This window comes from Ips typographus, linkage group LG3 (genome assembly GCF_016097725.1).
Source record: "Ips typographus isolate SLU linkage group LG3, UJ_Ityp_2.0, whole genome shotgun sequence".
NCBI lineage: Eukaryota > Metazoa > Arthropoda > Insecta > Coleoptera > Curculionidae > Ips > Ips typographus.
Window position 1 is genome coordinate 3,540,051 of NC_138424.1, and position 27,262 is coordinate 3,567,312.

The 27,262-nt window shown below is 36.2% G+C and overlaps 1 protein-coding gene across 3 annotated transcripts; it reads left to right on the forward strand.

The window, feature by feature from the left end:
* The first annotated feature begins 6,555 nt into the window (after positions 1 to 6,555).
* Positions 6,556 to 27,248, forward strand: scaf (inactive serine protease scarface). Of its 3 annotated transcripts, XM_081976568.1 has the most exons (19): positions 6,556 to 6,714; positions 12,695 to 12,922; positions 12,978 to 13,208; positions 14,157 to 14,356; positions 15,997 to 16,140; positions 16,196 to 16,400; positions 16,487 to 18,009; positions 18,190 to 18,274; positions 18,329 to 18,448; positions 18,501 to 18,650; positions 18,806 to 18,965; positions 24,291 to 24,391; positions 24,800 to 25,029; positions 25,089 to 25,230; positions 25,810 to 25,889; positions 25,945 to 26,099; positions 26,246 to 26,514; positions 26,565 to 26,716; positions 26,772 to 27,248. In XM_081976568.1, exons 2-19 carry the CDS (start codon positions 12,706 to 12,708, stop codon positions 26,979 to 26,981), a joined length of 4,374 nt encoding a protein of 1,457 aa, XP_081832694.1. In that variant the 5' UTR covers positions 6,556 to 6,714; positions 12,695 to 12,705; the 3' UTR covers positions 26,982 to 27,248. The 3 variants fall into 3 exon arrangements, with proteins under 3 accessions (XP_081832694.1, XP_081832692.1, XP_081832693.1); XM_081976566.1 differs by having other exon boundaries at positions 16,487 to 18,274; XM_081976567.1 differs by having other exon boundaries at positions 14,265 to 14,356; positions 16,487 to 18,274.
* The last annotated feature ends 14 nt before the right edge of the window (positions 27,249 to 27,262 follow it).

The following is a 27,262-nucleotide window of genomic DNA, read 5'->3' on the forward strand; positions in this document are numbered from 1 at the left end:
AGAACATTATATTAAATGTCAAACCAGTGGAATCAGCGCTCATGTAATAACAACACAACTGAAGGCAGGCAACCAGATATGCAAGTGTCTTAAAATTATATGTGAAAAAATTGTTTTATATTAATTTCGGACAAATTAGTTTTTAATTAAGAATTATTTCTATTAAATTTAGCAGCATTGATAATGGTTTACAGTAGTATTCGTACAAATAAATTATAAATGTATATATGAATGGCTTCGGACAACATGGTGAACTATTTCTGTGCTAAGCCGGCTTATGAAAAAGGAGTAGAGAATATTTGCCTAAAAATTTACAGAATACACCACAAAGACCTTCTTATTTTGAAGTCTGTTTTTTTTAATTTTGTCGTTTACGTCCCTGCATACAACCGGAATGTTACTAGCCGATTACGAATTTTTTGTACCAAAAACAGGAAAATCTTAAATAGTCGTTATGTTTTCTAAAAGCGGATGATAAAATTCAAACTACTAGAAAGTTGGTCAAATAAAATATAAAATAAAGAATCTTTGCAAAATTAGTATGGCCCTTGATCAAGTAAAACTTTCGTCTTAATTTCCTTTTTAACTCCCACCCGAGTTTCTGGTAAATTTTAGTATTTTCTGTGTACCAACAAAATACTTGACATAATTTGTGATTATACAATATATTTCATATTACCGATATGCCATTTGGCTTGCGGCATACTAAACCTATAAAATTTCAATTAACTGTTAAATCGTTTATACTTAAAGGTGCAAATTCCGAATTTAACAGGTGTTATAATGGTTAGATTTATAATGTGCGTTACTTCGTTGCCTTAATGATTATTATGCAAACACACCCTTTTGGGTGTAAAGTGTAAAATACCCTGTACTATTAAGGTTATTGGCTATGAATGTAAATGTTCTTTCACTGTAAGTGTCTAATTGAAATTTAATAGGTTTCTAAGACGCCAATTAGCTCGAATACTGTAACCAAATGTGTTTTTGCTATTATACAAATGTCACTTTTCAAATACGTATTTTATTCCGTTCAGGTATTAAAGCGTATTTTGAAAACTACGCACGTAATCAATTAAACTGTTTAAAATTACCATAATAGGAGAAATCTTCAGATTGAGATATTACGTAACCTGTTGACTATATTTATGTAAAATACTTAAAATCGAATATCTGTATCGCTATATGTTATACCTATACATATAAAAAATAATGTTATTTGCGCATCTGATGCTGACAATCAAAGGACATCACCTCGATTTTGTGCCAATGTTATACAAGTTGTCAAAAAGAAAACGATACAAATAATACAAAATGTAAATATTGCCATTGAGGTTGACCAACCACATTCATATTGTACTTGTGATGACTGAAGCAGATGCAACTTTTGCGTAATTTCCATTATAAATATGCAATCGGTATATGAATGTTTATTTTTTCGTTAACATACAATTTGTAAACATTCTGTGTGATTAAAAAGCTTGTACATGAAGAATTTTTGATATTTTATGGTAATATTATACGAGTAATTGAGATGATTCTTAATTCAAAATGGGTATATATTACAATGCTTTTTAAATTACACATGAATTAAGATCAGTTTACTATATTTTTATATGTATTGTTGAAACTTTCTAGGTCGCCAAAGGTCAGAACATTTGAAATTTTTATCCAAACCGATTAATCACCATAAGACCCACCCAAACCAGGTACCAAAACAGCGAAGATTCCACCAAAATCCATCACAAATGTAAATGTTAAGGTTCTTTGGGTGACATCAGCCATGTATAGCAAATACATTTTTAATCCCGATATATCTGAGGTTATCTTGCCAGATCGTTATGGTAGCTGGGAATATTTAATTACATAAATTTCTTGTGCCCAACAGCCACAATTACTTTAATTTACTGAACATTTGTATGGTAAGAAATTATACCTATTTGGGTTCGTTTTGACCTTCTGAAAATTTCCGTGGGTGTTACTTTGATTCATATTATTTTAAATAAAAATTTACACAATAAATATTCAAACTGTCGATATATAATGTTATGTGAATAAACACATATTTCCAAATAATAGATTAGTAATCGACCTTAAAGGACGTGTATAGGTATCGTCATTTGTTTAATTGTCAAGGTCTATTATTTGTAAAGTTTGAATTTGGAGAGGCTGACGCCCTGTTGTTGATTAACAAATATTCCACAGTAAATAACAAATTTCGATAATGAATTTGCATAACAATATGGTTTGCAAAAACACCTAAACCAAAAACAAAATGAGTGTGGGTGTCGAGACATATTTTTCGACTTTATTAATCCCAAATAGTTTATGGTTCTATTTGGAGGTGTTGTTTGTTTAATCGCGGACATTACTATTCTTTCGCAACTCGAGATTTTTACGGTAAAAATGGGAAAATTATAATAATTAAACGCAATTTACAAATGAAGAATCGGGCCAAGGCGGTTCAGGCTGATGTTTTAGTCGAGTAGGTAAAGGTTTCGTGAAGCAGCATCACCTCGGGCTTTTCCAATTTTATTCAAATTCTTTTGTCATGCCACATTACTATATTTATAGACGAATCTGTCATTTTTAAATCATTAGTGATTTTTAAAAATTACCGATTCATCCGAAACGATCAATCAATTCTTGTGCGAAGCTCTCGGTTATCAATTATTGATATTTGTTATTCTTGAGTTGTAATTTTGAAATTCAATTATATAACAATTAATGACTACACCGACGCATTGCGTCACTAATAATCGGTTTAGTGTATATTAGAATTAAATTTTTTTCGGTTTCGACCTTAATCTTTTTGGAAAAAATGCGATTACGTTGCAACATTCCACTCACATGAACAGCGATGATGGTTGGTTTTTAGGGATGCAAAATCTGTTTGCAGATTTGCTTGAAAACATTATAAAAATTGTACATTTTGGAAAATAGATGTTAAAGAACCGCTATACTGGGAAATCAGTTCATTTAAGTATGGTTACACCTCAGAATATTGCAGACATTTGGTAGACTTTGCCTTATAGAAAAAAAAAAAATTTACAAAATGTAGTTATGATCGAAATTTGCTTGACAACAAATCAAAAAAGATGTGGACTTTAGGTCATATTAATAATCACTCCTTGAAACTTAAAAGGTACTCTCAAGGACTACTAATAACAAGTATTATGGCTACCTTAAGTATCAAGGAACCCTTAAGGAATGATTATGACCCTTACTGCCATTTGCACCGTCGTACTTTAAGCATAGCTTAAGTTAAGTGTGGTTTAGAGTGTGACTTTTTTCATCTGTACTGTCACAGTCTAACCCAAACTTAAATGAAGCTCGGCTTACAAAACGACGGTGCAAACGGGGGTTAATGACTTAGGTTAGTTTTCCTATACGCACTGACAATCAATGAAACTTTTTAACCAAACGAAAAACGTCACTGCAATTTTCTCGTTGACACACTATAAAAATTTTAAGATTATACATACGTAACAAAGAAACTCAATGATGGTAACCAAAGAGAAAAAGTCATTGGAAATCAATGGTCTAGAATAAAGAGGGAAAGTATTTACGACTTAGTAAATGACATAAGTCTAGTTTGGCGAAGCGGCTGTAATGACAGTTGGTCACATGACCATTTTATCACAGACACTAATTGATCTTGTGATCAATTTACGTCACATCTGCTTCGGCAAAATGTCACTTCAGCCGTCTCCATCTCTGTCAGGAGCATTGATTTCCAATGGTTTTCACTCCTTATCATTGTGTTTTTATGTTTAATTTTGAAAGTTTTACTTTGACGAGTAGATGTTGACAATATACAGAGAGTAAAAAAATCATTATTTTCTGATATTTGCTAAAAATTTAAAATTTTAAACTAAATCGTTTGAATTTCATGACCTGAATCCATTTTACTGTATGCAGTCATATTTGAAACGGACTTAGTCTTCAATGAATCACTGAGTGAAGAAACAATTTCGCTGAATCTACAGGGTCATTCACAAATAATTGTATCTGGTGGGTGATATTTATGTGTGCCATGAAGTGGCCAAATCAAGGCAAAAAGCAATTTCAAAAGTTTCTCGTGCTGTAAATGGTGGTGATGGCGTCTAAGCCCAATTAGGAATGCGTCTGCTTGCAAGAATTTGGACTTTTCTCGTCCTGTTACACAACAAATTGTCACTTTTAGGTTTTTTTTTGTGTGTGTGTGTATACGTAACGATTATCGGTCGTGCCAATAATGTTATGTCCTGACCCGAATCCCACACTTTGTGGCTCCGTTAATAAAATTGCGGCTTATTTGAAAAGCGTGGGTAAAGAAGGCATTCGACATTTTATAGGTTTTAATGGTTTCCAAGAGAGACCCGAGATCCGGTTCATAATTTTCCTATTTAAACCGTTTGTTGTTTTGCTGATGGACTTGACACGTGACATTTGCCGACTAGCCTAACAGGTATAATCAGTCATTGAACACACACACAAAGACGCAACACACTTTAAGTAGATGTAATTCTACAACCAAATTAGGTATCCGCTTGATTTATGCGAGCATCGTTCAACCTTAAATAATAGAGAAAGTGACCTGAACATTGGAATCATCACTATTATTCTATGTACTGGGGAATCTATGTTCGATCTACGTCATCATTAAATTACGAGGGTCAAGTTAAATAACACTTTCCATTTTACTGCGGCTTGAATGTGTAGATTATAAAGAAAAAACACGTCACATTTTGACAATTTATCTTTTTCAACAATTAACGTATAAATACATATTTTATTTGCAACCGTATTTCAAATTGAATAATCGGGTGACACTTTTACGCTACAGGATGTGTTCTGCAAACTAAATTGACTCAGCATCCCATACACAATAAAAACGCAGTTAATAACGAATCATACAAATTATTGCTTAAGAAACAATATGGAAAATACCGAGGAGATCCGCAGCCTAATTGGTCAAAAGTAATTTTTTGTGCAATTTTATGGAATTACTCTTGCTTTAGTCACAAATTTGCATTTTTATAATCAAGTTGCAAATTGAATTGAGTTGTGCAAAAACTGGATTAGCCATATCAGGATCTTGGTGAATGCATGTTGTGAAACCACTTTACATCTAAATTGATTGTTTTTTTTAAAGAGAGCCTACCGACATTTATTAAAAAAATAGTGAAATGTGATGGGTTGCAGTCACGAACATTTGATTGAGCATTAAAACGTTTTGACCCGGCTATATTTTTTGGAAATTCCATATGTTCGAACACGAGTGTTCTAGATTTTTTTAGAGTTTAAAAATATTGAAACTATACTGTCACTAGACTACTCTAAAAGTATTGCTGCCAAAATTCAACTTTTTCAGGTTTTTTAATCAAATTCTTAAAAGTGTTTAAAAAACCATAAAATTCTGAATGTTTTTAGCCATTTCAACATACAATATAATTAAAATAATATATCCTCTTGGTCAACCTAGAAGTAAATTCAATGCAATCGATTTATACGATAAAATCTCTTATCCACAACTTGATAAATTTCTTGTAACATTCAAGAGTCGTGTAATCCGCATCCACAAAACCGGACACGAATGTTTCTTCATTTATTTTTTTAATGTATATTTCTTCCGCATCAATTTACCAATCTTGCTACGATGATAATTCGAAAAAAATCTAAAAGATGCGACCTTTAACGTGCCATCACTAATTACGGATGAGATTTGACCTTTTCTGGTTAGACGCCGTTATTTACAGGTAGCTAACAACTAATTGAAAGACTGCAATTTCAAAACTATGTTACAGTGTTATTTCAAATCATTTGTAATATTAGCATTTCCTTGAGTATTAAGTCCCAAACTATTAAACCAAATTAATCGTAATATAAGTTTAAGGAAATTTTAAATGCGAAATGTATTAATAAGATGTTCTAGGATTACATCACATGAATTACACACTTTGATTTATATCTAACTGTAATGAGGTAATGCGTAATGTCAAAACCGTTTTGATATTTACTTTTGTGGGATTATTTTCGTGTTTGTTTAAATGCAGTCACGGACTAGGCAAAAAATTAGATAAACACAATCAACCGTTCTTCTTTTCTGACTGTGATATAATTAAAATCTTCTTTAAAATATGTTTGTCTCTGAAATAGACCTTTTTCTGGACAATTAGCTATCAGCTCAATCAATGCATTCCTCTGCTCTTCTTTTCTGACTCTAAAAGATTTAATTCTTTTTTTTAAATTTGTTTGGTATTTGAAATTGGTCAGCCAGCCTACCAATTTTTTAGTCCTCTACTACTACTAGAGGGAACCAATCTGGTAATATATTTCATCTAAAACATTTTCTTCAGAATCAGCACAATAAATATTTTAATTGTTGCTACAACACAGCTTTTTAATTGAAATTCAAAGCAATCATTTCAATGAAACCAAATCCAGTAGTACCAACAGAGACACTGAGCATTCAGTAGTCGGTACCATCATGTAATCCTGTGTAATTAAATGGAGATCCCTGCAAAGCAGCAGCGATCCGCCGTCATCTCGACGCTCAAGGAGTACCAGATGGTTGGAGGTGGTACCGGACAGACAATGAGTCAAATGCAAAAGATGATCCGCGTATAAAAACGAACATCCCAATTTAGGCGAGATCAGTACCCCAAACTCAAATAAGTGAGAGTGTTGTTGAAAAAAAAAAACCGAGGTGTGCCACGCTTCTGTAGTACTGTAAGTACGCACAGTACCAACCTGTGAAGATGGTCGGAATTATGTAACGTCATTACAATGCCTAATGGACTGTTTACGTGCTGGCTTAGTGCCGATTAGAGCCTCTGTGAATTAAATTTAGTGATTTCAGAATAGTGATGTAGCGATGTGTTAGTGATCCTGGTTTCTGCCCTAAGGACTAAAATCTATGACCCTTATAGTCGAAAGTACGATTACTATCCTGTCGAGGCTTTAAAGTTACTTTTTTTAAATGCAGGAAAAAATTAAAGACATGTGAAAATTTCACTTTTACCACTGTATATGCGTGATATGCAAGTATGAAGAAACCGCAAAGGAGTGTCAGTTTTTGTCTCGTAAACTGATAAGAATATTGCAAGTTTTTAATCACCTGCGTACAACTCTACTCAATTTCGTTTTAATGAAAATTAAAGCTTAAAAAGTAGCTTTAAAGCCTGAATTATATCACTATTTTGGTTTCAGTGCTTTAGGTTTGTTGCATACTTCCGACTATTTTTCATTAAGTTCAGTATTCTCTAAATACAGTTTCAATACTATCAATAGGATGCTTCAAATATTCTAAAATTGAAACCTGAAACAACTGTTTTTGTTCCTAATCAATAAAAATTCAAATGAAATTTGGCAAATTTGTCACCATTTTGAGGTGACAGTTTGGAAATTTTTTCTTAAATATTCCGGACAGAAGCAAATTTTTTTATTTACGCACAAGTGTATAAAATTGATGTATGTATCTGAAAAACTATGCAAAATGAAAAGAAATGTTAAGACAAATTTTTCTCAGGAAAAAGTATGGGCTATCACATGTGCCATATCGGAATGCTCTAAAATTATAGCATATAGAAATTTGAAACTGTCAAACTTTGAACGTTTTATTTTTAAAACTTGAAAAAAATTCCAATTTAATACTTCAACTTAGCAAACATGCATTCCAAATTTCATTTGAGTACCTTTTTTCGTTTAAGAATTGAAATTTGAAAAATCGCACCGGTGCCTCACCTTTACAGTTCGTTAACTCCGCTAGAGGGCACTTTTCGACTAGAGTTTATTTTTTATGTAGTTTCCACTCTTGAATTATCTTACAATCAATTTGGACCACCCTGTATATATAGGGTTGTCTACTGCTTTGCCCATATGTTTGGTTTAAATTATACTTATCTAAAAAAATGTAACATTTTGCAAAAAAGTAAACTGATAACTTATGTAGCTTTGTAACTTTTTTATAAGAAACCGTGAACGATAAAAAAAAAATAAATATAAAGAGACGAAGAAAACTTGATTGAAGATAATCTGACAAGTTACGTATGTTATGGTAACAATGTAATAATTATGGTGGTGAAATTTTAAGTCCAGCCGAAAACTGCAGATAACTTGAATTATTCAGAAAGAAAAGGATTAAAATAAAAAAATGAAAAATATGAGTGAAGAAAAGATAAACTGTGTTTCTTAGTAAGTTTAAAAGAAGAAAAGATTAATACTAGACTGATGAGAGTTTGAGAAAGTATAATTTTTCACACTTTGACAATGAACTATTTCGTATTTTGATACAATTTTCAACACTTCAAACTTTGAAACTAATTAATTACTCATTTAAACGTTGTCATACTATCGAAATTATGATGAAACACACCATAATCTTCAGAAGGATGTAAAACGTAAAGGTCGTACACTTTCCCGTCTAACAGGATGGGTAATTTTCATTCGGCCAACAGGTAATAACAATTAATGCATGCAAATGCGAGATCAAATTGTTACAGCTTAATTATTACAAATGGCGGCCTTGTACGCTAAAATGCACCAAGAGTATGTATAATATACGTGGATAATGGTCAATAAGACGTGTGGAGAGTGGTAAAATGTATAAGAGGATGACATTTACCTTGATGGTAAAAATTCGAAGAAAAAACTGCTTAAGTAGCTTCACAAAAAAAAAATTCACGGACGGACAAACAAGACAAAGCGTTATACGGAAGATCCTGATAAAATAATTAGCTAATTTAAAAATAGCAATTAGACGGTTATTCACGATCATCGCAGGTAATGTTAATGTTCATATCCGCAATCTCCGTGAAGAAATTAGCAACTTTAATAAAACTTGACCGAAACAACGCACTTTATTGTTTCGTATTTCACACTGTGTGCGTTTCTTGTTTGTTAATTTGTTGTTGTTTTTTTGTTTCATTAATTAATTAAGCAGCAAAGAGATGAGTTGAAGATGATAAGTGCCATTTGAATCGCTAATTTGATTAGTTTTTCTTTGTTCTTTTACCTCCAAGGTGTGCCTGGGGTATCATATTGAAACAATGCGACATTATGCATCAGATTTTGTTTCAATTGATTGCTATTGGTTAATAATAAGGTTACTAGGACGTGCTAGGAATTTAGAATCTTTTTATTCAGTCAGTCAGTTCAAGTGAATGGCATGTCACTTATTATAACATTGACGACGATCACAAATTTTTGTTGTAGAAAAAAAGTTGTTATAACCTACCAATTTGGTAATACCAAACTTAGTTAACCTCTAAGTACTGAACAAAGTAATTAATTAATTCGCTGGACATTTATCATTTTCACGCAAACAAAGCCGCTATATTTCTTAACTACCAATCTAGCATCTTATTGTATTTTAACATAGTTTTACCCAAATAGTTTCCATTAATTGGCGTTGCGCACTTAAAATTTTAAGGTTATGTCCGAGTAGATTTTCATATGAGATTTAGGCGTTCAGTTGAAAAACAGAAATTCCTTTTTGGTGCCGGATGTTTTGCAGATATTTACGCAATAAATTAACATCTAACATAGGGAAATCCCAAGAATGTTGCATAGTTTAAAAGTTCCAAGTACCTTCTGCAAAAATTTTAATTAGCACCACTGCCAAAAAAACGTGTTTTTGATCAAAATTCTGGTGGCTGTCTAAACCAATATTTGACTGACAATTCGATGGTGTTTACTATTCCGGCTGATTGGCAAACGTTGATTGTAACTATTAAAAATGCAATTAGAACAGTAGTGATAACATAACGTGGAAGATCTCACTTTCGATTTCATTGTACCCGAATGGTTTATCCGAGCCTAAATCTTTTCTATTATTTCCCAACCAGACAGAAAACGCGAAACGTTTTGTTTGCACTATCAATTCGCATCGAAATTTTTTATGTGCGAAGGTTTAAGCCACATTTAACCAGCCCCAGTTAATCCAATCTGTTAAATTATTAAACATTTACTTAAACCATTATAATACAAAAACTATTACGTGCGTTTAAGTGGCAGTTGCGCAAGAAATTCGAAACATCTCACCAAAGCAAATGTTAAGGACAATTTGCGTTGATGTACAAAGCATCCGTCATTGAAAATACCACACACAATTAAATTTTCTTCTTGCCGATGGTTAACAATAGGATTTATTACACTCGGTCCGTCCCATATTAATTATAATGCTAAATGTGTGAAAACTTTAAAACCACCCTCGAACTTATGATGGTTAATTGGGTTACACCCTGTATAATATTACCACATTGCGAATATTTTCTTCGATTAGCACAATAATAACCATGACACATTTAATGGTTGTATTGTACCGTTTATCCTCATGAATTTTATGTGATAGGTTTTTTTCTTGTTGAGCAATACTGCACTGTCAAACGTCTTGGATTATGGCGACAGTGATGACGAAAGTGTTTATTAGAAATATGAAGAAATGTTTGAATGAAGACTAGTTAAACTTAATGAAATGCAAAAGAAGAAAAAAATGATCACCGACCTAAAAACTGGTTTAAAATAGCTAATTTTCCAAATTCAAAATAATCAATAGGCGGATTGTTTGTTTAACTTTTTTTCAACTCTGTATACTCAACAATAATTTCAAAAACTCTCAACCTTTGGTAAAGTGACATATTTAACTAATCAGACAACAGACCGTTATCGTTCAGACAGTTTCAGAAATTACATTACTTTAAAATCATATCAAAAACTTTATAAAACAAATATACAGAATTAATACTTTCTTCAAATCTTCAAGGATAATTTGTCAGATCATTTTCAATATCTTGCAATTCTTTATAATAATATCCTGTATTTACGATCCAATATAAAGTTAAATTAATAACACAAGATACCATTAAAATGTCATAAAGCACTACGTTGCCTTATTAAGGAGCAATGATATTTGTACATCTTCGATTGTTTCGTAATTTTTCAGATGCTTTAATGAACAGACCTTTGAGAAACTTGGATATTAGTTAATAATAATAACAAGGTTACCTCTTTTCGGAATTTGTATAACTACTAGAAATGCCGAAAAGAAGAACCATTAAACGAGGAATTTCATTAACATTTTGGTCTAAATCCATACATCTCCCATTATTTAAAATGCTTCCTTATTGGACTGGCACCCTTTACAAAAACCATAACCTTATGTAACTCTAATGGCAATTCTTAATTAGATTTTCATAATTACATTTCTCTTCCTCTTTAAGATTTACGAACTAAACAACATAAGGTCGATTGATCAATAAATAACTTGCAAGTGAATTGCTGACATTTATACTAGAACCGACTAGGTCAACGAAAGATTCTCAGGGATTATCATCGTCTAGTGTCATATGACAAGGCAATTTTTGATGGAGTTTGCCATAAAAGGCAGGTCATCGGCGAAAATATCTCTGAAATTCGATTAAGTCGAATTCCCAACCAATCGATTCATTTGAGAGGCAAATAAGCACGGTTATTTGTCGAGCCATTAACAAGCTCTGTTATATAATTTGCTATTTTAAGACTAACTTATTAATCGTCAAAATTTTTAGGTGTGGGTTTTGCCATAACAGTTTTGATCGTCTAAAACGTCTCCGTTATAATATTATGTTTATACACGAGATTAAATTTAATGAAAGTGCATATTAGAAATGTACGAAAATGGTTATCAGCAAAACCATCTAATACACTTTGATTGTTCGATTTGATAGGTTTAGTTGTACAGACGGTTTTTTTTTCGTATAGCTATCTTAATTGGAATCAGGATGTCTGGGTGGCGTGAAAGTAGACATTTGGACATTACTTTCTTAGCTCAAAAATTAGTTACGTCACTGTTCAATCGTAGTGAAAAAAACATAAGTCATAATTAATTCCTGTAAAAATAAATTCAACTAAAATGCACTATAAGAGTATTATAATATAAGCATTCAGTTATACAAAGTGTCCAAAAACCACATCAAAATATTTTGGGGGATAACCTCAAGTTTGTTTGAACTTTAAAATATTTTGGGACATTTTGAACAAGAAATATTTTGACATGGTGTATTGCAACTTTTGTAGTAATTTTCAGGCAACGTGATATTTAGATTAACGTCATCGAATACTTCTGCCTAAGGTCTGAGTAATTACTGCAAATATTTCATCATTACATCAGCATCGACGAAAAGCTGATTAGAATTATTGATGATTTAGCTGGTTATTAATGTTTATCCATAAAAATTGTTTTACCATAATTGCAAGTCAGTTTAATCATTAAATTGCTGGAGTTTTTGAAGAAGGACTTTGATTAATACAACCAGTTATCCACTGAATATTTTAAAATTTGATGGTTAAAATTAACCAAATATGTATGGAAAAAAATATTCTTTTGCAACTGAAAAAAACAAATACGTTGGCATGCGGATCTTCTCCAATTCTTTCAAAATCGTATTTGCATAAGATCCCGCCTGCAGGCTCCGGTATCCGTTGTTTCGACTGATTTACGAGCGTGTTGCTGCATGTAATTCCGTCATTTATTTTCGATTTTTCGGATAGTACCACCAACTGTTTACCGCACGATTATTTTTAACTCTTAAATTTATTGAGACTTGTCTCTGAATCCATTCAATTACCTTTTAAGACCTTCCATAACATTAATTTTGCCTTAATCCAATTTTGAATGTTACGATGTAAACTCAGTCGTATACAAGCAGCTTAAAGGCTTTTTTGGTTGCAGTTTAGGTAATAATGTCTCCACTAGTCATAGTGGGGATAACACTCCTCACAACAGTCCTTGGGGATGTGAGTCACGTCCTCAAAGGAGAGGCACAACCTCCTCAAACTGCCGATCCCCAAGAAATCAACAGCGCCTTTGATTCAAAGGATCCAAAAGATTTCTGGTGGATGAGAGATGACAGTCCCTTGAAAGCCTCATACGATTATTATAAAAAATGCTCCGCCACTGGTTAGTTTGTTATAAAATTCTGTAAATCAATTGTCACTAATAATTGCTTTTGCAGGTAAATGTCCCAAGAAGCAGGAGGTTCAGTTTAACGACGAGGAAGAAGAGAATAATGGACCTATTGATGTTAAAAGCAACATATTTTTGAATGGTAACTTTGCTTCATCTTCGGCAAAAAGTGAGTCTTCGTCGTCTAGTTCATCTTCTGGGGTTCCTCAAGGTTTCCATACTGGGGCCAAAATTGATTTGAGCAACAATCCATTTTTGCAAGGAGGTTTTGCCCATGCAGGTAATGTTTTACTCAATTTATGGTTTTTAGATTCAAGAATACAAGTGTTTAACAATTTTTTGTTTAATTTTTTTATAAAATTAGTAGTAAGTATATTTGGTGTTCTCTGCTTTAGTTAGGGTAAATTTCATTCACTTTATACTTCACAAACAACAAATTTGTAGTTGAAGTGTAAAAGAGCGAAACATACACTTTTTCTGAAAGATTATTTCCTTCCTATCAATTTTGACCAATCGCTATCAAGAATTAGTATAACAAATGTAAATTTTAAGTGGAAAAATCACTTGTCAACAACTGTCAACTTAGCTGTCAGCAGTTTTTCCGGAAAAAAATTCGAAAAAATTTCACACTCCTCACAGCAACATAAAGAATAGTGTTACCCTTTCTAGCTTGAAAGTTATTGTTTTTATTAATTATTGTTCTTATTGTTTTAATTAAAATAAAATGTTTATTTAACTCAGGAAATAATCTTACCCCTCGTGCATCTAATTTTTCCTGTGGAAAAATTGGAATACTCGTTTCTAAGTAATTTGTTTTAACAAATAGTGGTTTTAAAAATTCTCGTCTTCGGCTCGGATGATTTTTAAAACCACTCTCGCTCATGCTATTTGTTAAAACAAATTACTTAGAATCTCGTTTTTCCGAATTTTTCCGGAAAAATTAAATGCACTAGGGATATTACCCCCGAAAAAACGTTTTGCACTTGTAATTTTGACAAAACCTTAAAAAAATACTTCATGCATTTATTTCCTATTTTTGCTTGCCAGCACGTTGTACTTATGAAAAATCACATTACTTGAGTGACTTATTTCTTTACTACTTTTTAGTCTTTTTTCTTAATAATTTAAAGCTGTTCGAATTAAACTCAACTAGAATGTTTTAAAAAACAATCATCCATGTAATATCATAAAATCAAAGATTCTAAAGTCCTAATTGGTCTGTCGACAGCCAATGGAGACTTAATCCGTACCGAAAACGGCTTTATAGGCGTTCAGCCCTCCGAACCTTTTAAGGGCCTTAAGAAGAACGGATTTCAATCATCGGTCGCTGTTTCAGGGTCGGCTCCATGTTCTGGATCAGATCGAAGCTGCGTTCCCAAGTCCAGCTGCGTGAACGGTTACACGGCCACCACAGCACCGAAAGACCACGTAAGTGTTTTTTATTTCCTGATCCAAACAATAGCCAAAAAGGTTACCGCATATAACCGGGTAGTCATCAACGCCTTCGCCTTTAATTACGTTGTCTTCAGAAACGAAGAAGACGAAGAAGAAAGCAAAAGTACACACACACGAGCTATAAAAGATTATTCCTTTTTTTCTGTTGCTTCATTACGTAAAGATACCCGGAGGCTGTAGTATGCTAATGCCGGGTCATGAAATTCAATAGTTCTGCGGCTCAAGCCAAACTCTACTAAACCTTTCAATACCAATACTAAATCAATAGCAGTATAGCCTACAGACAGGTGTAACACATACAAACTGGTCAAGTTTGGATACGTCCGTGTATGTTTCACCTTCGCAAAAGTATTCATAACTGTTAAGGAGGTTTTCTACTTTAATGCTAATTTTCCATATGGGACAAGATGGGTGGTAAGGTTAAACGCGCATCATCAAATTTGATTGGTTTTAAAATGTATGGCTAACGATTGAACATTTTTGTTTTTCTGAAAGTACAGGGTGAACAAAATACTTTGAAATAGTTCTGAGACAGCAATTTAACATTTGATGTCATTATGGCATATTTTTGCTTGCTATTACTCGCTACACTTATGACAGATCAATAAAAGTGACACTGTATGTATAAAGTTCATATTCATTGAGATTATCAGGGAATTTATCATTCAGATGATTATTTAAGTGTGTGTAAAGAAAAATCTTTTCCCTTGTGGTTCTAGCAGGGGCAACAGTTTTCAGAACTTAATGTCATTATGAACAATTTTTACTTGTCATCGGAATTTATCAGCAGAGTTGTATAATATAGTTTATACAGTAAAAACTTTACGATAAAATAATTTCCCACAGTAAATAAAACTTAAATGATATGCATACAATGCTTCAGCATAACTCCAGCTGGGCACTTTGCACAGCAGGTTGTCACATGTCCAAGTTTAATTTGGTGACATCCCAAACGTACTGAATAAATTTATTTTCACTTTTTTATCGAGCAGCATTGTTTTAATTGCGACATAAAGCTGATATGATAATTAGTTGCATTCTGAAAATGACGTTTCGTACACAAGTCCACTCGTCAATTTGCATGAGGAATGGCGTTTTTCGTGAGCGTGATCCTCGAACATCCGATTAATATATTCCGTAACCTTTCGGGCAAAGATAGTACCTTATTCATACTTTTCCCAATATATCACAGTGAAAATATTACGCTACCGCTTTCTTTTGCTCCTCCACCTCGTTTTAGTTACGACAGAACGAGGTTTCAGCTTACAAGTGGTGCAAATTTGACTCGTAGGACTTTACGGCGATTTAGGTAAAATATCAGCCAGGCCCACGCGTATATTTTAATGTGTACACACCTTAATTCTTCACTTCGGTATATGCATAAAATGTACGTTTAATGCTACCGATGGAAATACTTTTACTAACTTGGCAAGGTAGACCGGTTCATCTTTAACCACTCTTGTGTAAGCGTTTAATACATTTTTAAAAGTAACGCCATCTGTCAGAAAAATGTCTGACAGTTTACAGGTAAAAAAACAAAACAAAAAGCAACGAGACTTTAAAATCTTTGTATTTGGTTCCTATATCTTATGCTAAAATACTCGCACTTTCAGAAAACTCAATGTGAAGAAAACGAAGTTTGTTGCCGTTTTCTGGGATCTAAGAGCACAATAGCAGATAATGTTAATCAACTGTTATTCACTCCTGGCAAATCTAAGGTCACTGGCAAAGACGGATTAACACCCGAACAAGTTCAAGTCAGTTTTTTCACTTACTTTTAGCAGGACAGGCTGTAGTAGAACTGTTTTATAGATAATCCATTCGGGTCAACAAGGGTTCCGATCCCAAATCAATTTGATAGGAGAATTCAGTGGTTCTTCAACTGTTAAACCTGTCAGAGACCTGTCAGCGGCTGCCAACAGTCCTGTTTTCTCCAGCACTCCGGATTACTCCAATGACCATATTGGTGATGATGTTCGAAATTCAAATTTGGAAGGTCTAGATTATTTACCTCCAGGTAAGCAGCCCCACCGTATCATAGAGATTAAAGCTAGAAATGTTCTTTCTGAGTTTAAACAAGTCTTAATGACAAAAACAATTTAGATACATCTCCAACACCACGTCCAACACCAACATGTCCCCCAGGACAATACGTTGGAAATTTTGGACGGTGTGAACCTATTAGAAACTCCTGTCCAACTGGAACTCGACCCACTCCTTCAGGTGGTTGTGAAGTGATAAAATGTCCCCCAGGTCAACAACAGGGTCCATACGGTGGATGTATAACCATTACTCCTCCACGCCCTCCAGTTGTTCCACCTCAACCGCCTATCATTCCCCCACAACCTGACTGTGGGCCTGGACAACGTTTAAGTCCTAGCGGGCAGTGCATTCAAATCTGCCTATTTGGTGAACGTCCAACACCATCAGGAGGCTGTGAACATATTACGACCCCAAAACCACCACCACCACCACCAGAACCAGTACCGATATACTGTCCCAGTGGAACTAGAGTAGGACCTAATAGAAAATGTATTAAAGTTTGTGGAACTAGAGAACGCCCAACTCCTTCAGGAGAATGTGAACCAATTACGACTCCAGCACCATATTGTCCCAGTGGAACTAGAGTAGGACCCAATGGAAAATGTGAACTTATTACGACTCCAGCACCATATTGTCCCAGTGGAACTAGAGTAGGACCCAATGGAAATTGTATTAAAGTTTGTGGACCTGGAGAAAGCCCAACACCTTCCGGAGGATGTGGACCAATTACGACTCCAGCACCATATTGTCCCAGTGGAACTAGAGTGGGACCCAATGGAGAATGTGTTAAAGTTTGTGGAGCTAGAGAACGCCCAACTCCTTCAGGAGAATGTGAACCAATTACGACTCCAGCACCATATTGTCCCAGTGGAACTAGAGTAGGACCCAATGGAGAATGTGTTAAAGTTTGTGGAACTAGAGAACGCCCAACTCCTTCAGGAGAATGTGAACCTATTACGCCCACACCACCATTATATTGTCCCAGTGGAACTAGAGTAGGACCCAATGGAGAATGTGTTAAAGTTTGTGGAACTAGAGAACGCCCAACTCCTTCAGGAGAATGTGAACCAATTACGACTCCAGCACCATATTGTCCCAGTGGAACTAGAGTAGGACCCAATGGAAAATGTGAACCTATTACGCCTCCAGCACCATATTGTCCCAGTGGAACTAGAGTAGGACCCAATGGAAAATGTGAACCTATTACGACTCCAGCACCATATTGTCCCAGTGGAACTAGAGTAGGACCCAATGGAAAATGTGAACCTATTACGACTCCAGCACCATATTGTCCCAGTGGAACTAGAGTAGGACCCAATGGAAAATGTGAACCTATTACGACTCCAGCACCATATTGTCCCAGTGGAACTAGAGTAGGACCCAATGGAAAATGTGAACCTATTACGACTCCAGCACCATATTGTCCCAGTGGAACTAGAGTAGGACCCAATGGAAAATGTGAACCTATTACGACTCCAGCACCATATTGTCCCAGTGGAACTAGAGTAGGACCCAATGGAAAATGTGAACCTATTACGACTCCAGCACCATATTGTCCCAGTGGAACTAGAGTAGGACCCAATGGAAAATGTGAACCTATTACGACTCCAGCACCATATTGTCCCAGTGGAACTAGAGTAGGACCCAATGGAGAATGTGTTAAAGTTTGTGGAGCTAGAGAACGCCCAACTCCTTCAGGAGGATGTGAACCAATCACGACTCCAGCACCATATTGTCCCAGTGGAACTAGAGTAGGACCCAACGGAAAATGTATTACAGTTTGCAAACCTGGAGAACGCCTGACACCCTCAGGCGTCTGTGAACTTATTCCACCACGTTGTTCACCAGGTATCAGTTTCAAGGCATTTTTAAAATCAAATTTAGCTAAGTAAGTTTTTTCAGGTTACACCACAGGACCTACGGGGAACTGTATTCCCACTTCACCACCTGCACCTCCACCATGTCCAGCAGGTCAAAAACGTGGTCCATATGGTTGTCAGCCGATAGAAAGTTGTCGGCCAGGTAATAATTCAATTAAATTATACCTTGCAGTTGCTGAACTTGTAGTTTTTAGGCCAGAAACTAGGTCCCAATGGTGAATGCGTTCCAATTGAAGTAACCCCTCGACCATACTGTCCAAGCGGTCAAAGAACAGGACCAAACGGAGAATGTGTTCCAATTGTTGTTACTTGTCCTCGAGGACAAAAATTGGGACCAATTGGAAGTAAGTTTTGTCTTTTACAGTGATTGTTTGAATAGTATTTTTCAAATTGCTTTTCTATATTTACTTCAAATGTTTCAATTTAAAATAGAGCTTTTGTACCTCTTTTTCTAAATACGAAATTTGTATTAAATTGTCATTTTATCTAATTGTTGCAGATTGTATTCCCATTCCTCCGCCAGCTCCAGGTCCTTCGTGTCCACCAGGATCCTTATCCACAGCCAGCGGATGCCAACGACCACCCTGTCCTCCTGGAACATCAAAATCCCCATCCGGCACTTGCGTAAGAGTTCCTCCAGGTTACCTTCCGCCGAAAACGTATGTACCCACGACCAAACCATCCACACAAATCACTCACCCGTCACCTGCACCATTTACTACCACACAAAGACCATCGCAGAGTAGACTAACCACACCTAGTACAACTACTCAATGTCCGACTGGATCAGTTCTGAGCCAGAACGGCTGTCAGTACACATACACACCAAGTAGACCTACGTTCCCTACATCCCAAGCATGTCCTTTTGGTACTAAGTTTAATAGCGGTACTAGCAAATGCGAAGCCATTTTTCCGTCCACCACACCTCGCATACCGAAAAGTTGCGGATTCGGTAGCACGTTAAATAGTTTTACCAACCAGTGCGAACCAACAGCACCACCTAAGTCGTGCAACCCCGGAACCACTCTCAATAGAGCGACTGGACAATGTGAACCAATCACCACACCTCAACCAATCACATGCGCTTCAGGACAAACTTACAATACAGTCACAAAGCAATGTGAAAAATCCACCACTGGTTACAACTACCCAACTCCTACAAAACCATTTGTAGAAACCACTACGACTAAACCAACAACATGTCCACTCGGTCAGCAATTAAATAGATTTACCAATAGATGTGAATTACCACCAACAAAACCAAAATCCTGCCCTTACGGACAAAGATACAACGTTCTAACTGCTTTGTGTGAAGCAAAACCGACAGAAGGATCACAAATTAAGTGTGGTTTTGATGAAGTGTTCAACCAGGTTACTAGGGTGTGTGAAAAAGTTCAAACTACACCAAAACCTCCGACAACCACTCAGATTTGTAATATTGGACAAAAATTGAATGTACAAACTGGACAATGTGTACCATCACCACCAAAAACATGTGGATTTGGAGAAACATTTAACCAAAGAACTGGCCAGTGTGATATTATAGTTACACCCAAACCACAAGTTCCAAAACCCACTGAAGGATACACTTACCCAACTCCTGTAAAACCGTTCGAAGAAAAACCTAAAGTTTGCGGTTATGGTCAGAGACTTAATTCCCAAAGTGGCCAGTGTGAAACAATTCCATCCAAACCACAAGTTACCACACCGAAGGCTTGTAGAATTGGTCAAACTCTAAACCAACTAAGTGGACAATGTGAGTTTATCACGACAACAGAACCAGCAGTCTCCACTCAAAAAAGTTGCGGTTTTGGACAAACTCTAAACCAAGTAACTGGTCAGTGTGAAGTTAGAACCACTCCAAGACCACAAAGTACAAAACCTGCAACTCCAGGTTACACGTACCCAACACCTGGAAAACCATTTGAAGAAAAACCCAAAGTTTGTGGTTATGGACAATCATTAAATGTACAAAGTGGACAATGTGAAGTCAAGACAACTCCCAGACCAGAAATTTCTACTCAGAAAACTTGCGGATTTGGACAAATTCTAAATCAGGTAACTGGAGAATGCGAAGTTAGGACAACACAAATTACCACCCAAAAAAGTTGTGGATTTGGCCAAACTTTGAACCCTCTAACCGGACAGTGTCAAGTTAGTGTAACACCCAGTCCAGGAATTTCGACTCAGAAAGTTTGTGGATTTGGACAAATTTTAAATACTCTTACTGGACAATGTGAAGATAGAACGACTTCTAGACCACAAACTACAAAGCCCGCAACAGGATACACCTATCCAATTCCACAAAAACCTTTTGAAGAAAAACCCAAAGTTTGTGGTTATGGACAAGCATTAAATGTTCAAACTGGACAATGTGAAATAAGGGCCACTCCTAGACCTGAAATTCCTACTCAAAAAACTTGTGGATTGGGACAAACTTTAAATCAAGTTACACGACAATGTGAAGTTAAGGAAACTCCTAGACCTGAAATTCCAACTCAAAAAACTTGTACATTTGGTCAAGTTCTAAACAAGGTAACTGGACAATGTGAAATTAGATCAACTCCGAGACCACAAACTACAAAACCTTCAACAGGATACACGTATCCAATTCCCCAAAAGCCTTTCGAAGAAAAACCCAAAGTTTGCGGTTATGGACAAAGATTAAATGTACAAACTGGACAATGTGAAGTTAAAGTAACTCCAAGACCAGAAATTTCTACTCAGAAAACTTGCGGATTTGGACAAGTTCTAAACCAAGCAACTGGACAATGTGAAGTTAGGAAAACTCCAAGACCAGAAATTCCAACACAGGATACATGTGGATATGGACAAATATTAAATCAAATTACTGGACAATGTGAAGTTAGGACAACAGCTAGACCACAAATTTCCACACAAAAAACTTGTGCATTTGGGCAAATCTTAAATCAAAAAACTGGACAATGTGAAATTAGTTCCACTCCGAGACCACAAACTACAAAACCTTCAACAGGATACACGTATCCAATTCCTCAAAAGCCTTTTGAAGAAAAACCCAAAGTTTGTGGTTATGGACAAAAATTAAATGTACAAACTGGACAATGTGAAATTAAAGTAACTCCACGACCAGAAATTCCTACTCAAAAACCTTGCGGATTTGGACAAGTTCTAAACCAAGCAACTGGACAATGTGAAGTTAGGAAAACTCCAAGACCAGAAATTCCAACACAGGATACTTGTGGATATGGACAAATATTAAATCAAATTACTGGACAATGTGAAGTTAGGACAACAGCTAGACCACAAATTTCCACACAAAAAACTTGTGCATTTGGGCAAATCTTAAATCAAAGAACTGGACAATGTGAAATTAGTTCCACTCCGAGACCACAAACTACAAAACCTTCAACAGGATACACGTATCCTATTCCCGAAAAGCCTTTCGAAGAAAAACCCAAAGTTTGTGGTTATGGACAACGACTGAATGTTCAGACTGGGCAATGTGAAGTTGGGACCACTCCCAGACCACAAATTTCCACTCAGAAATCTTGCGGATTTGGGCAAGTTTTGAATCAGATAACTGGACAGTGCGAAGTTAGGACCACTCCAAGACCACAAAGTACAAAACCTGCAACTCCAGGTTACACGTACCCAACTCCTGGAAAACCATTTGAAGAAAAACCCAAAGTTTGTGGTTATGGACAAACATTAAATGTACAAAGTGGACAATGTGAAGTCAAGACAACTCCCAGACCAGAAATTTCTACTCAGAAAACTTGCGGATTTGGACAAATTTTAAATCAAATTACAGGGCAATGTGAAGTTAGGACAACTCCTAGACCACAAATTTCCACTCAGAAAACTTGTGGATTTGGGCAAGTTTTGAATCAGGTAACTGGACAGTGCGAAGTTAGGACAACTTCCACTATCCAAATTACCACGCAAAAAACTTGTGGATTTGGACAAATTTTAAATCAAATTACAGGGCAATGTGAAGTTAGGACAACTCCTATACCACAAATTTCTACTCAGAAAACTTGCGGATTTGGCCAAACTTTAAACGTTCAAACTGGTCAATGCGAAGTTACAACAACTCCCAGACCACAAACTACAATACCTCACTCAGGCTACACGTATCCAACTCCTGAAAAGCCGTTTAATGAAAAACCGAAAGTTTGTGGTTATGGGCAAAGATTAAATGTTCAAACTGGACAATGTGATGTAATTCCTCCCAAACCGACAACTTATGCACCGCCAGTTACGACTCAAAGAGTTTGCGGTTTTGGACAGACTTTAAATTCTGTGACAGGAGAATGTGAAGCTAAAAGAACTCCCAGACCACAAAAATCCTGCGGAATTGCAGAAATTTTGAACCAAGTGACTGGAGAATGTGAAACTAGAAGAACATCAAAATCGTGCAATTCTGGACAAAGATTCAACGTGTTGTCTGGACAGTGTGAATATATTCCAACACCTCCACAAAGCTGTGGTGTTGGGCAGAGTGTTAATCCCAAAACTGGCCAGTGCGAAAGTAGGACAACATCCAGACCTTCTACACAGAAACCTCAAAAAACTTGTGGGGTTGGTCAAACTTTCAATCCTCAATCTGGGCAGTGTGATCTAAGGCCTACTGCTCCTAGTCGTGTAACTTGTTCAATTGAACAACAGTTCAACAGGAAAACTGGAAGATGTGAAGACAGAACCAAATACAATTACCCTACTCCATCTATTCCTTTTGAGGAAAAACCCAGATGTAGTGGAGGACTAAAACTGAATACTATCACTGGACAGTGTGAACCACAATCATCTAGTGGAACCACCTGTAAGTTTGGTGAGAAATATAATGTGTTCACCAAGGAGTGCGAGCTCTTGAACGGAACACCAAAACCAACTCTTCCAAGTAAAAAAGCGTGTGCTTTTGGACAATCCCTTAATGTGTTCACTAATGAGTGCGAGGTTGTGACAACGGAAAATCCACGAAAAACTTGTGGAATTGGAGAAAAACTTAACGTGCTTAGTGGACGTTGTGAGGTAGTTACTCCAGGTCCTGGGATACTTACAACCCCTCCAGCAGTTTTGTGTGGACCTGGAGAAGTTCGAGATTCATTTACCGGCCGTTGTATTCGAAAACCTGTGACTGACGTTCCTGGAGTTACGGAATGTGGAACTGGTTTTACGTATAATGCTGCTACTGGACAATGTGTTCGTAAAGTTGAGGCAACTACCTCTTCCAGGCCGGTGCCATGTCCATTTGGTGCTAGGAAAAACCCAATTAGTGGTGAATGTGAAACTTCTGAGGTAACAACTCTAAGACCCAGTGTCAAAGTTTGTCCTTATGGAACTAGGCGAAATGCTCTTAGTGGTGAATGCGAAAAAATTTCACTGTCACTATCTTGTAGACCAGGTACTCAGAAGAACCCAGTCACAGGAATTTGCGAGGAGATTACACCTTCTTGCCCTTCAGGAACTCGAAGAAACCCTACGTCTGGACGATGTGAAAGTCTGGGTACTACCACCCCAGCTTCAACTGGACGAACCGGTTACACTTATCCAAAACCCAGCAAACCATTTGAAGTTCCTACCACTTTAAGACCACAAAAATGCTCATCGGGACAGCGTTTTAATACCCAAACCCAAAGATGCGAACCATCCTGCAGTCCTGGGACAGTATACAATTCTGCAACTGGAAGTTGTACCAGTAAACAATGCGGTGTAGGTCAAGTGTTCAATTCCTTGACTGGGCAGTGCCAGTTGAATCCCGGACCTTCTCCTGGACAGTCTTGTCCTTCCGGTACAATCCCAACTCCTTCAGGCGGTTGTCAGCGTCCGCGCTGTCCTCCCGGTACCATTCCCAGTCCTTCGGGGAGGTGCGAGAGACCCAGCACACAGACACCAACCTGTCCGATCGGGCAGGTTTATTCACAAGAACTACATGCATGCCAACCATCCTCACCATCATCCACACAAAAACCGAACGTAACTCCTGGAAAACCGAATTTTAGCCCGACCAATCCTGGATACAACTATCCTAAAGGAGAACCACCGTTTACCACACCACATCCATTTACCGATGGTGAAGAGGAACATGGCGATATTATTGTAGGTGAGTGTTTGTTTACCTCAAAAACTGTTGGTGCAGCTTTCTGGATGTAGAAATATCATGCTCATATTTTTTTCTGGTATATTCAAAATACTCTCTAAATGATCTCAGAGTCGAGTTATTCGGCTTATAAAGTATCAATCAGTTCAATTATTCAAAAAACTTTGTCACAAATGAAATTCTGAAAGGTTTAGTATACTATTCCAGTTACTACTAATCTAATTTAGCCTAAAAATTATATTAAGCGCTATCTCAGTCTTCAAAGATAAAAAGTTTAGCTAGACATAAAGGTCAGAACTTACTTCTGTATCTATCTTATAAACATCTTAGGTAATAATGCATTAGATTTATTATATTGATACAATATATTCTTCCTTCTCTGTTTTTAACATTTTTAAACTAAAATAACAGATAAAGAGACTGCGCCCGGTTCAAATGTGCCAATTTCGGTGTCTCCAAACCGGCCTCCAGGTCCACCAAGACCTAGAGTAAACGAAACCATCCCTGATGAGCTAATTCCTGTGGGTTGTGCTGCAGCCTTGAAATGCGTACAGGAAATTTACTGTACTGCTGATGGATTTGTCAGTCCAGTACCAGTTGTTTTGACTAAAGAACAGGAACTGCTCAGAGCTCCCACTACTGTAAGTTTCCGTCAATATACTTGTTGGTCTTCTCTAATGTGATTCAAAACTAAAAACAGGTTTGCCGAGATCTTGGATCTGGTACCATAGGCAAATGTTGCAGAGACCGCGACTATCAAGACCCTTGGCCATCAGCCAACCTGGTGAATGGTGTAGATGATGGTAAATACGCCGAAGACGATTCAATCGGTCAATACAAAGGTAACAGAAAATAGAGGATCTTAGGTTAAAATGGCATAGATTTAAGTGTAATTTTTGTAAGTTGTGCTGTTTATGTGGCACTTGAAAGTAGTAAGGCAAATTGCTCTATGTGTTAAGTCGGCCAGTAATTATTGTGCTATTTGACAGAATTCTCAAGTGCCATTCCTTGGTTGTTTGGATAAATTTCTCATTGTTACTGCCCTGTGTTTTTTTGTCTGGCACTGCCTCTAAGTATGTAAAAAGTAATGCGGCTGTATAAAGTTAAGTATTTTTTGTATTGATTTACTTTAATAAAATATGTAATTTATTTTTCAAAAGTCCAATAAAGTTATTTGCTAGAAATTTCCACGTTGTTATTTAATAAATAAAAAAAATCCTTAATGTAATCTTATATAAAATCCCGGTTGATGTAATAGATGAAAGCGGATTTCAAAGCTTAGAGGCAGTACCAGACGTAATGACCTTGAAAAGTTTACTATTAAAACCGTAAAATGAATAACAAATACGGCAATAAAACAAAATGATTTACGAATGGGTTTTCACTTAAATGTCAAAGGTTGTAATTATAATGTTTTCTAGCTGAGTACAACAGAGTAACACGATCTAACAGGTTGAGAAGGTCGAGGAGAGACGTGGGGGAGTGCGGAGTAAGAAACTTGGTAAGACTGTGAATTTAGTGTAAGTTTGGCAACACTACATCCTAAACGTTTCCAGAACTCGAGCCCTAAAGGACTGATACCAATTGATGCCAATTTTGCTGAAATTACGTGGCAAGCTATGATTTTGAGAGCCTCGAATCGAAGTTTACTTTGTGGTGGTGTTATAGTGAGGAGGAATGCTGTTTTGACTGCTGCTCACTGTGTCGAAGGGTAAGTTTAGTTTAAAATATTTAAGTACCTAAAAGTTTTCTTTTTTAATGTAGACAGGTTGAATTCTGATAATTAGACCGAAACTATTACACTAAAACGAACTTTAATTTAAACTTGATATTCGATCTTTTAAATCCTTTTTTCAGAATTGCAACCTCCGACGTTTTGATTAAGGGTGGAGAATGGAAACTAGGAATCGATGAAGAACCATTACCATTCCAGATTGTTAAAGTGGCAGCCATTTTAAGGCATCCAGACTTCCTAGCTGGTTCTTTGGAAAACGACATGGCCTTGCTGGTTCTAGAGGAAAACCTTAGGTTTGCCAAAAATATTGGACATATTTGTTTGCCAGAACCCAACAAAATCCCTACACAAAATTGCATAGCAACTGGATGGGGGAAACGAATTTTACAATGTAAGTTCGTGTTGGTTAGTTGCGTGTTAAATCTGACTGGTTTTCTTCAGTGCATGCCAGAAACGCTTTAATGCATCATATTGGAGTGAATATTATGGAAGCTAAACAGTGTCAGGAGGTTTTAGGCCAGTACTTCCAGCAATCACTGCCAAACTACAACACTAACACTTTGTGTGGTTTCTCCGATGTGGATCAATGCAAGGTTGTATTTTTGTTTCTTTCTTGGAATTAGTTTCATTGGTTGATTAATATACCAGGTGGATTATGGAAGTGCCTTGGCTTGCGCCGACGAATCAGGACGATACACGTTAAGCGGAATCTATTCTTGGGACACCGGGTGTAGACAACAAGGACAAGTTGGAGGTTATGTGGCTCCGGACGTTGATTGGATCGAAACCGTATTAGCTACACCTTTAAAACAACTGAAACGTCTGGATCGAGTCTACAATACTGCCAAACTACAGTAGGTTTAAGTGCTTTGAATAGGGAAATTTAAGACAGAGTATTTGATAAACATGTGATAGGTACTTTTAATAGTCAATTCTCTAGCAGAAAACATGGATAAAATTTTGCTCAAATGCATCACAATGCATAGTTGGTTTTAATTTTGATTCCATCTAGTCTGCAGCAGTTGTCATTGGTTAAAAAATTAAGGAGAATTATTTAATATAAGTAGTAAGTTAACGAATTGTAAAGCTTAAAAAGATTTTAAATAATAAAATAATTATTGTAGACATGTTTTTAGGTT

Coding starts and splice junctions, on each gene's coding strand:
- scaf (XM_081976566.1), top strand. CDS start 12,706: ATGTCTCCACTAGTCATAGTGGGGATAACACTCCTCACAACAGTCCTT. Junction 25,030..25,088: donor TGCTCAGAGCTCCCACTACT/GTAAGTTTCCGT, acceptor AACTAAAAACAG/GTTTGCCGAGATCTTGGATC. Junction 25,231..25,809: donor TTCAATCGGTCAATACAAAG/GTAACAGAAAAT, acceptor AATGTTTTCTAG/CTGAGTACAACAGAGTAACA.